This window comes from Schistocerca americana, chromosome 5 (genome assembly GCF_021461395.2).
Source record: "Schistocerca americana isolate TAMUIC-IGC-003095 chromosome 5, iqSchAmer2.1, whole genome shotgun sequence".
Lineage (NCBI taxonomy): Eukaryota > Metazoa > Arthropoda > Insecta > Orthoptera > Acrididae > Schistocerca > Schistocerca americana.
In genome coordinates, this window is record NC_060123.1 from 292,200,876 (window position 1) to 292,212,415 (window position 11,540).

Consider the following 11,540-nt stretch of genomic DNA (forward strand, 5'->3'; position numbering starts at 1 on the left):
TTACCCTAATGTTATAATGTGTAATTCCCTTCCTCACTTGTAATTCAGGCCTTCCGCTGCTGAGTATTCTGAAGTTGCTTGTGGCCGGCAGACAATTAAAAAAACGTTTGAAATCTTTCTTAATAAGGCCTTCAGCCGTCAGTGTAAAATCTTTTAAAATGATTGTTGAAAGTTATTTCTTTAAATAAAGTGTGTGTGTTTACTGTAGCCAACGGTAGCTGATTATGGCCCCATCCACAATCGTTGCCTTAGCCTGCCTCTCCCTGACTACCAGATTACAACCATATGAAACAGTGTCCTGCCACATACTGTATAGTTCAATGATTACTGTGAAGGTATGAAGAATGTGAAGAGTTTATGGGGAGTCTGAACACCTTTCCAAACTTATTCATCAATTACTAACCAATTCGTGTAAAACTGTTACTATTCGGTCTCTCGAAATTACACATAATTGATGCTTTCGAAAGAACATGTTCTTTGACATTTCGGAGTATATTATACCGGTTTCAATCGCTGCTGAGAGAACACCATTATGATGTCAAAGAAACAAGGTGAAAGTTTTACTGCCTCCTGGCGATCACAACCTAGTTTTCAAAGGTTCCCAGGATTAGAGTGCAAAGATGACGTTACATGTACCTTCGTATACGTTTAACACAAGGATTTCGCGGAAAATTGTAACTTTTATATATTATAAACTGCATGAAGAGTTACATGTTGTTATGTCAATGCTGTAACCAGCTTATTAAAACCACCGGACGTAGCAGCTACAACGGAGAAACACCTGAGAAACGTTAATCTCCAACGAAACACCATACATTCACAGATACGCATTTCATCACTTGTCTTCTCCGTGAAGTTACTGTGTTGGTAACCTGAGACTCGCGACAATGAATCCGTGCGTTGAAATGTGCATTGTTACTTAGCAAAAAACCCTTACCTTATTACTTTCGACAGAGTTTGAACTAAGATACCGACCACGTGAACGAGTTTGGCACTCTCTCACAATTGGGAGCGCTAGCTTCAGCTTTTCTGGATTACAAACGTGCGTGGTAGCTGCACAGGCTGCTTTGAGGAGGCTAAATATGTTAACGTGTAGCCGGTGCGGCTCTCGCCGTCCGTGAGTGTGCGGGAGCGCGTGTGGCCCTCGATGTACGGCCCGAAAGAACGTGACGAGGTGAATATGCTGTGGACGCGGCTGCTAGCCAGGGGCAACGGGGCCTTTCCTCATACTGGTGCGGTGAGGCTGGCAGACGGAATTTATTCTCTGTCCCCGGGCCGTTGTCGGCAGTTAGAGAAGTTGCTCGAAGGCCGAAATTCACAGGTCGCCTCTTCGCCGCCACAGGGTCGCTTTTTTCGCAACCCACCTAACTACCGACACGTGGCTTTTCCAAGGACTGTCTGAAGGGTATGGAATGCTCACCAACTGCATTACGACGTTCCCAGACACCGGTCCACAGCAAACTGCCCTTTGTCTGACTATGTCAGTAGCTTTAGCCGGCAGCTGTGACCGAGCGGTTCTAGGCACTTCAGTCTGGAACCGCGCTGCTGCTACGATCGCAGGTTCGAATCCTGCCTCGGGCATGGATGTGTGTGATGTGCTTAGGTTAGTTAGGTTTAAGTAGTTCTAACGAGGGGACCATCTGGGAGGTGCATCAAGTTATGAGCTCCACCTTCGCCTGCTTATAGTGTGGGTAGGCAACTATCACACCCTAAAACTGTAGGTGCCAATCCAGCCTAATTTTTGAAATATTGCCTGTTAAAGTTTCGGCAGCTCGTTATATACAGAAAAGTTTCACTATTTTGGCAAGTGAGCGAGTAGCCCAGTGACAAGCGAGCGAGACCCCCGTCATGGCGTCCCTGGTTCGAGACCCGTCTATGCTACTTTTGTTTTCTTTCTGTTTTTTCAAGTGCTTGTTTTAATTTATTATTACTCGTGAAAATTTTACAAGGCATTGATTAAAAAGAATTACAAGCCTCAATACATCAAAATTACAAATTGAATGTCACATTTTGTTTCAATCTTCTGCGTGTATTTTTATTTTAACAGGAAATGAACCGTAATCAAAACGTTGGCATACATAAATTTTCCTATTTACCTGAAAATTGAGAGAAGTTGTTAAAATATTTCTTCGAAAATAGTCATAAACCCGTCATACAAATGTTGGGACAGGATCCTAGAAAATCTTATACCTGTCAGATCGTTGACGCGTCGTCGCGCCTACATCCTGTTTATGGTTTGTGACCGTTGGCGTTCCCCTATTTGTACCTAACGTTCCACGAATAAAGGTACTCTGCTGTCTGTGTACGTGAGTAGCGACGGTTATAACTGCCGAATAAACGTTTCTCGTCAGTTGAAAGCTTGGCTTTGAAGTGTGCAGTCGATCATCCTGTAGAATGGAGCAAAAAGTGCAAGTTGTTCACGAGTTGTCACTCAGTGCAATTTTGACAATATTGAACATTTGGTGGAAGACCAACGAGGTCTTTTGTGGACTCCACCTAACAATGGAGAGCGGCAGGAGTTAACAAATTTCGACAAAATTTGACATTCAATGTGTAATTTTCATTTGTAGAGGCTTGTAACTCGTTTTAATCAATTCCTTGCGGAATTCTGATGATTAATTATAAATTAAAAAAGGCATTTTTAAAAAAAGGAAACAAAAGTAGCATAGACGGGTCTCGAATCAGGGTCACCTGGACGGGATTCTCGCTCCCTTGTCACTCGGCTACTCTCTCATTTGCCACAATAGTGAAACTTTTCTGTATATAGAGAGCTACCGAAACTTTAAAAGGCAAAATTTCAAAAAGAAGGCCGCATTGGCACCTACAATTTTAGAGTGCCTACCCACACTATAAGCAGGCGAAGTTGGAGCTCATAACGCGATGCTCCTCCCAGAAGATCTTCTCGTAAGTCTAGGGGATTGATGACTTCAGATGTTAAGTCCCATTGTGCTTAGAGCCATTTGAACCATTTCAGTAGCTTTACCAGTTTGCTGCCCGTATTGTCGATAGAATGACTCCCCGTTCGCTTGTGCTACGCTTGTATAATTTTCTTACAGTTTCATATTCTTACAAGCGCCATTCAGTCTCATTCTGGGCAGTAGTCTTAATATTGTGGCTAGTAAATGTGTATCATCTGCACATTAGGTTCGTGCATAGGTTCGTAGCGTTTTTGTTTTGCATGTTAGTATTCAGATTGCTGTGGGTTTAATTATCGATTGTTTTTTTTCTATTTGTAGTTCACACTTGCTATTTGAGTTACATATTGTCATTTTGTCAATGGAGGTGTGGACGTTAGAAAATGGAGTGCCAAGTGGATAAATGGGAACATTTCCGACATATCCTTCTGTTTGATTTCAGTAGAGGGATGACAGCAGCGGTGACAGACAGAAACATCTGCACCATTGATGGGGATAATGTCTTGGACTGAGCGCGGCAAGAAAACGGTTTTCTCGTCTCAAGGAGAATCGTTTTGACATTACTGACCCTCCACATTCAGGAAGTCTTTCAGAGTTTGATGATCTTTTAAAACATTAATACAATATGTTCCACACCAGTGTTCTTGCGAGCTGACAAATGTGATAAACTGGGATCATTCCACCATTGTGTCTCATTTGCATGCAATGGGAAATGTTAAAAAATCGGGTGTATGGGTACCGCATGCTCTAAACTAAAATCACAAAAATCAGCGGGTAGCCATATATGCATGTCTGCTTGCTCGTCATCTATTGGCTCGTGAACGAGTTGTCCGTTCCTGTCCTGTATCGTTACTGGTGAGGAGAAATGGTGTCTTTATACTAAAATAAGGAAACAAAAGGAATGGTTGGGCCCAAACAAAGCAACAACTCTGAATACAAACACGTGCGCACTTTCGCAAAACGTAATGTTATGCATCTGGTGGATCAGCGACGATGTGGTGTGCTACGAATCACTTCCCCAAGTTGTCACCATCACTACTAGGATTTATTGTCAACAGCTGAGATATCTTGCATACTCAATCCAAGGGCAACGACCAGGAAGACTTGCTTGAAGTGGTGCTACTCCATGATAGCGCCAGCCTGCATTCTCATAGACAGGAGTCGGTTTGGGAAATCATTCCGCACTCACTTTATTCACCTGATCCTGCACCCTCAGATTTTCAATTTTTCCACTCCCTATCAGCCTTCAACGAACTTCCTTTCCGAATGAAAACGCTTTCCAGCAGTGGCTCTAAGAGTTCTTCTCCTCAAAACCACGTGATTCCTACAATCGCGGAATCGAAAAGTTATAATATGCTATACATAATATGTCAGAATAACGTTACGATGTACGACAATCAGAATATCTGTTTAATAGGCAGCTGCGGTAAGATCTAGTAGGTATAATAAGGGAAGCTGTGATGACGTCACAAACTTGAATCCGACGTCCGTCATATTAACTGCTCCAAACATTAGCTTCTGGTGAGTGTTTTGATTAAATGAAAAAAAGCGAGCTTGCGTCATTTACGGGTGTAATCACTTTGAATGTCGTCTAGACTGTAAAGAAATCACATTTCATTCATAATTGGACTTGTTCAAGCGATACCTTGTTTTATAAAGTTTGTCGGAGGAGGACTGGTCAATATTCAGGGATATGATAGTAACGGTTATTCGAAACAAAAATGTCTAGTAAATGTGGGCTGTAAAATACATACCTTAAAACTATGAACATTTCTTCATATTTGATACCGTGAAACAAATCTGCCTACTGAAAAATCTTTGCTTTCCGTGTTTTAAGTGGCGATAGTTAGGGCCAAAATAAGAAAAAAATTCTCGTAAACATGGACTCGGTGTTGCATACCGTAAGAGCTAAAAGCACTTACTCATCTTCGCCGCTTTTGCTTCGAATGACTGTTCCATCATGTTCCTAAATACAGACCATTGCTGCAGTCTGGAACCGCAAGACCGCTACGGTCGCAGGTTCGAATCCTGCCTCGGGAATGGATGTTTGTGATGTCCTTAGGTTAGTTAGGTTTAACTAGTTCTACGTTCTAGGGGACTAATGACCTCAGCAGTTGAGTCCCATAGTGCTCAGAGCCAACAGACCATTGCTCCTAGGACACCGTGTATGCGTGAATTTTGGTTGTGCCGATAACTTTTAATGTAGCGGTTTTAATTCTGTCATTCAACTTTAGATTTGCCATCAGTTAAATTTAAAAGCTCTCTTGGTGAACACTGTGAGAAAGGAAAACTGCGAACCGACCAAACATTGTCAAATATTTAGTGACTGACGCAAACAGCTACAAAAATTTATCAATGTTTTATTTTATGCCATAGCCGGTTTCGGGCTAACATGCCCATCTTCAGATGGATAACATTTTTAGTTACATAGATATTTTGATCAACAGAACGCCGTATGCTCCCACTATGCAGAAGAATATTTTGATTCATTAACAGAACACCCTAAACTGCTTCCATTTATTTACATATGATGCGAAATAGTTGTGTTCACTTACATGCTTTCCAGTAGAATGGTGATTTGCTTTGTCGTGGTCCATGCGATTTTCCAGTTCGATGTAATGGAATTCAACAACATATACATCGACCTGGAAACCACTTGGAGCGCGGAAATGAAAGCTGTTGCTTATACGAACCACGGCTCTTATTGACGATCCACAAAGAAGAACTATTGAAGAATCTGTCATTTAAACGGTACATTGTCCGCTTTGGAGAAATTTTGTTTCGGTCGGAGCACGCTTCACTACAGCTCGAAAGAGTTGTTACTAATCTGTTTAGGCGTTACGTAGCCTCTACTATTTAAGTGAGTCCGCCCCGGTAGCTGAGTGGTCAGCGTGACAGACTGTCAATCATAAGGGCCCGGGTTCGATTCCCGGCTGGGTCGGAGATTTTCTCCGCTCAGGGACTGGGTGTTGTGTTGTCCTAATCATCATCATTTCATCCCCATCGACACGCAGGTCGCCGAAGTGGCGTCAAATCGAGAGACCTGCACCAGGCGAACGGTCTACCCTATGGGAGGCCCCAGCCACACGACATTTCCATTTATTTCAGTGAATCAGGTGCCTGTTTCATATTTTCCTGCAGTTGTTTCCTGCATATTTCAACGCACGGATTCATTGTCGCGACTCTCAGGTTACCAACAGAATAACTTCACGGAGAATACAAGTGATGAAATGCGTATCTATGAATGCATGCTGTTCTTTCTCAGAAGTTTCTCCGTTGTGGCTTCTATATCGGGTGGTTTTAATAAGCTGGTTACAGCAATGACGTAACATGTAACTCTTCATGCAGTTTATAATATATAAAAGCTACAATTTTCCGAGAAATCCTTGTGTTTCCTGCATGAGCAATTCGAAAAAAGTTGAGTTCGTCATTTCAAAATTACCATTGTTGTTCACGGTGTAGAGGGCTTTTGTCAGTATTTTCGGCGGCAGAGCAAAGATTCAACCATTTTTATGTCATTTTAGAAGCTCCGATTATTGCCATCACATGATGTTTGTACGATAGTAATTTGATAATCGCTTATAAATCATGGTCGTCTACGCAGTTTAGAACTTCAGGAACTATCATCATTGTTTTCCCTATTTAGAACATTAAAAGGTATTCATTTGTGACGCATCTGTTGCTCATGTACGTTATCTGATGGCGATGAAGGCGGTGGCAATGGTCTACAAAAGCAAAATTCAACGTGAAATAGGTAGTCACTGAGAACATTTTCGCAGTTTACTTGATACTGTTTAAATGAAGTCGCATCAGACTGGCATTACATCTGTTAGAAGCACTGGCTTCATGAAGTACATCATACTTCACTTGCATTAAGCACAATTTTTTTCCTTACATTATTCTTTCTCTGCACTGCTTTCATTCCCTGTATATACTTATTTGTGAGTATTTTCCTAGATCATCATCAAATCTGAATACTTCGGTCTAACAGCATCGACGTCTGCTCATTGATCTCCCACCTCCCTTAGAAAATTAAGTTAATTGGACGTGCTATCTACTTTCTTAGAAGTTGGAAAGTGAAGTGCAATGTTTTTAACATCTCATATCTTTCAAATTCAGTCTTTATTTTCGTTTTTCAGTCGCTTGTTGCACCGACTCTTTTCGCACTTCAACCAAGATACCATTTATCACTTGTTTGTTTCTCCGCTTAGGAAACATTCAGGTGATTTGTGTAGCAAGGTAATGCGCTGTCAAAAGGCCAGGAGTGTGAAGGAGTGGTTCGAGGAACACAGTGGCGAGTTCCAGTTGAGATACTGACCCCCAAACTCGCCAGATCTGAACGCAATTGAACACATATGGGTGTGACTGAATGTGGGGCAGAGCTCATCACCCTCTCCAAGAAATTTGCTCGAATTAGGCGACTTGTGCGTGCAGATGTGGTGCCGACTCCCTCCAGTGACCTACGAAGACCTCATTATTACCATATCACGACCTCTCGTCGCTGTCATCCGTGTCAAAGATGGACATACCGGCTGCTAGGTAGGTGATCATAATGTTCTAGCTCACCAGCCCATACCGAGAATGAAAAATTAGAAAAGAAAACTGCAGATGAACTACTGAAATCTGTGAATATACAAATTACAACGCACTGGTGTGCGGAACTTAAAAACGAAAGTAACATTCGCATGCTGTGTCATTGACAAGTAATATAACTCGATGAATTTTGCACCACTCGGGCAGAACTTCAGCAGTTTCTCGCAGAAGATAACTGAAAGAAATATGGAGGGAGACGAACTGAAATGATACTTTTATTCCTCGATTTACGATGGTTCTCTGGACATTAGAGAAGGCGGAACAGGATTCTTAATGGGTACGTTATCATCACGAATGGCTGTCCAACGCGCTCCCCAGCTAGCTATGAGGTTGGTAAGGAGTTCTTGGCGTAAGGCGTACCATTCCAGCACCAATGGTTGACAACGGATTGTTGCTGGTGCACGTGAACTTGCTGCTTTATGCTATCCCCCCCCCCCCCCCCCCCAAAGCATCTCACACGTGCTCAATGAGATTTAACGCGGGGGAACGGGCAGGCCGTTCCATTCGCTGAATATCCTCTCGTTCCAAGAGGCTCCTTCATTGCGCAGTTCGATGTAGTCACACACTGTCATTCAAAAAAGTCTGAACCGAATGCGCCCCTGCAAAGACGCAAATGGGGGGAAGGAGTACAGTGCACCCTAAAGTTGGCCGGTGAGTGTGCATCGTTCAAAGATTTCGAGGTCAGTATGCCTACGCAGTAATATGCCTCCACACACAATAAAATCAGGACCCCCAAAATGATCATGTTTGACAATGTTCGTGGGCGCATTGCGTGTTCCCATCTCTCGCCATATGAGGGAACGTCCAGAATCACTACTTAGACTGAATCTGCTCTCACTCGAGAAGAGCACGCGACCTCACATCTCGTTAGTCCAGCACGTCTGCTGTGAGGCCATCGAAAACGGAGTACAGCATACTGGTCTTCGGATAAAGAAGCCACCCCATGCAATTGTCGTGTCACTATGGAGCGTAAAATTGCGTGCGTTGCCGTCCTGTTAAAAGTGGTTGCAATCGCACCTGCTGTTTGACGTGGATCCTTTTTGCCTGTTGCACAAAGTTGCGGCCATCTGCTGCCGTAGTCGACCGCCTCCTCTCCGTGTGGCAGCAGTGCCTGTGGTTCTGAACGCTATCCATGTACGATAAATAGTGCTGTGAGCGATACCAAACTCTTGCTCTTCACACACCGCACTACGCCCTTCTTCCACTTACCCGACGATTCTTCCCCATGTCAAGTTATCTAAATGTTGTCTCCGGGCTATTTTTAATGAAAAACATTAAGACATTTCACCGTAACCGCTCGCTGATTGACAGACATCGGTACCTTGTTTTTTTACCGTTGCTTCAGGTACGTCGTGATGCGTTGCCAGCCTAAATTGGCGATATAGTCACTCTGACTACACGTCTTGTGACGTCCAACAATATGTACACGACTGGGAGACCTCTGGCTCCAGTTACATCATTTTCACCGAGTAGTTAATATGTTACGCTGTGTGATCAAAAGTATCCACAAACCCCCCAAAACATACATTTTTCTTATTAGGTGCGTTGTGCTGCCACCTACTGCCAGGTACTCCATATCAGCGACCTCAGTAGTAATTAGACATCGTGAGAGAGCAGAATGGGGCGCTCCGCGAACTCATGGACTTCGAACGTAGTCACGTGATTGTGTGTCACTTGCGTCATACGTCAGTACACAAGATTTCCAGACTCATAAACATCCCTAGGTCCACTGTCCCCGATGAGGTAGTGAATTGGAAACGTGAAGGGACACGTACAGCACAAAAGCGTACAAGCCGACCTCGTCTCTTGGCTGACAGAGACCGCCGACAGTTGAAGAGGGCCGTGATGTGTAATAGGCAGACATCTATTCAGACCATCACACGGGAATTCCAAACCGCATCAGGACTCACTGGAAGTACTATGACAGTCAGGCGGGAGGTGAGAAAACTTGGATTTCATGGTCGAGCGGCTGCTCATAAGCCACACATCACGCCGGTAAATGCCAAACGACGCCTCGCTTGGTATAAGGAGCGTAACATTGGACGATTGAACAGTGGAAAAACGTCGCGTGAAGTGACGAATCACGGAACACAGTGTGACGATCCGATGGCAGTGTACCGGTACGACGAACGCCTGGTGAACGTCGTCTGCCAGCGTGTGTAGTGCCAACAGTAAAATTTGGAGGCGGTGGTGTTATGGTGTGGTCGTGTTTTTCATGGAGGGGCTTGCACCCTTTGTTGTTTAGCGTGGCACTATCACAGCACAGGCCTACATTGATGTTTTAAGCAAATTCGTGCTTCCGCCGGCCTGTGTGGCCGAGCGGTTCCAGCCGCTTCAGTCTGGAACCGCGCGACCGCTACGGAAGCAGGTTCGAATCCTGCCTCGGACATGGATGTGTGTGATGTCCTTAGGTTAGTTAGGTTTAAGTGGTTCTAAGTTCTAGCTGACTGATGACCTCAGATGTTAAGTCCCATAGTGCTCAGAGCCATTTGAGACTTCTTGCTTCCGACTGTTGAAGAGCAATTCGGGGATGGCGACTGCAGCTTTCAACACGACCGAGCACGTGTTCGTAATGCATTGCCTGTGGTGGAGTGGTTGGACGACAATAACATTCCTGTAATGGACTGAACCCTATAGAACACATTTAGGATGTTTTTGAATCCCGATTTTGTGCCAGACCTCACCGACCGACATTGATACGTCAATGCAGCACTCCCTGAAGAATGGGCTGCCATTCCCCAAGAATCCTTGCAGCACCTGATTAAACGTATGCCTGCGAGAGTGTAACCTATCATCAAGGCTAAGGGTGGGCCAACACCATATTGGATTCCAGCGTTACTGATGGAGGGCGCCACGACCATGTAAGTCATTTTCAGTCAGGTGTCTGGATACTTTTGATCACACAGTGTATGATACTTTATCTACCTCGTCCATAAGGTTTGCAGAGCAGTGCACAGTGAGACAGTCCCCAGTCCACGTAGACCTGAGTGTGGATATGAGCGTACGAAATTACTGTGACAAGTTACTCAAGTGTCAATATGAGTAGAAATGCGGCATCTAGTTATGAATGTGCAACCTCCTAATCTCTTTGATCATCGCAATGAATCTCTCAGATGTTCAGATCGAATTTCGAGTGTACTGTCACGCGTTACAGTGGTCATTAACTCCAAAATAAATGTCACATGGATTGCTGCTGCATATCGGCCTTTCTCGATACGCGGCGCTCTGGAATGTCACCGTACAACAGTTGCCAGAACTCTTCTGACAAGCCATTAAAAAACCACGCACGCAATTTTGGCATCTTGCCTGGCTGCATGTCGTTAATCCGACTGGTGGAGCTGCCACATGCCACGTGCTGGTACAGACTCCAGCGGCAGATGATAAAGTATTCCTACGTTTACTCTCCGTGTCTTTTTTCGATAAAATTACTGCCGATCCTGCCACAAAATGTGTTGGCATATCTCCTGCTTCATTGAAGAGAAACACCTGTGTAGTATATTGGAGGCCACTAGCATATATGGTCCCTCGCAATGGGCAGTGCACTGACTAATGGGGAGGGAAACGGCTGAAATAAAAAAAGCATCCGTGGCAATAAATTTCGTGTGATTATACCAAACTGGAACAGAATTTTGCTACCTTATGTCAGTACTATGATGTAAATAAGCTGATTTTATGTTACTTGCGGATAATATAACAACTATTGCATTTTTTTGTACTCGTAATTAGTCAAATGACTGGTTTGACAATTCCCTCTCTTGGGCTGTTATCTTCATCTCAGAATAGTTCCTGCATCCCAACATACTTCATTATATGCTGTATACAAGGTGTTTCACAGTTACTGTGTAGGGGCTGTGTTGGGGACTTAATACATTACGTTTTGATAGGAAACCCATGTGTGGGAACGTACCGTTTGCATGAAAAATAAGTTTGATGATCACGTCAGTTTCAAATTTCTTGTTTCACGTTACGCATACAGTGGAGACAATGAGATCTGACATTTTTGTTCTGCTGGAGCTCTACATGCGTTGTGTC

At 43.8% G+C, this 11,540-nt stretch overlaps 1 protein-coding gene across 1 annotated transcript in view; it reads left to right on the forward strand.

The window, feature by feature from the left end:
- The window catches only part of LOC124616321, a 44,934-nt gene extending 43,532 nt beyond the window's left edge, over nt 1-1,402 (forward strand). Inside the window, exon 2 of the mRNA XM_047144627.1 lies at nt 1,097-1,402. Coding sequence (XP_047000583.1) covers nt 1,097-1,402 — 306 coding nt within the window. The remainder of the gene's footprint in view (nt 1-1,096) is intronic.
- Nucleotides 1,403-11,540: the final 10,138 nt, after the last annotated feature.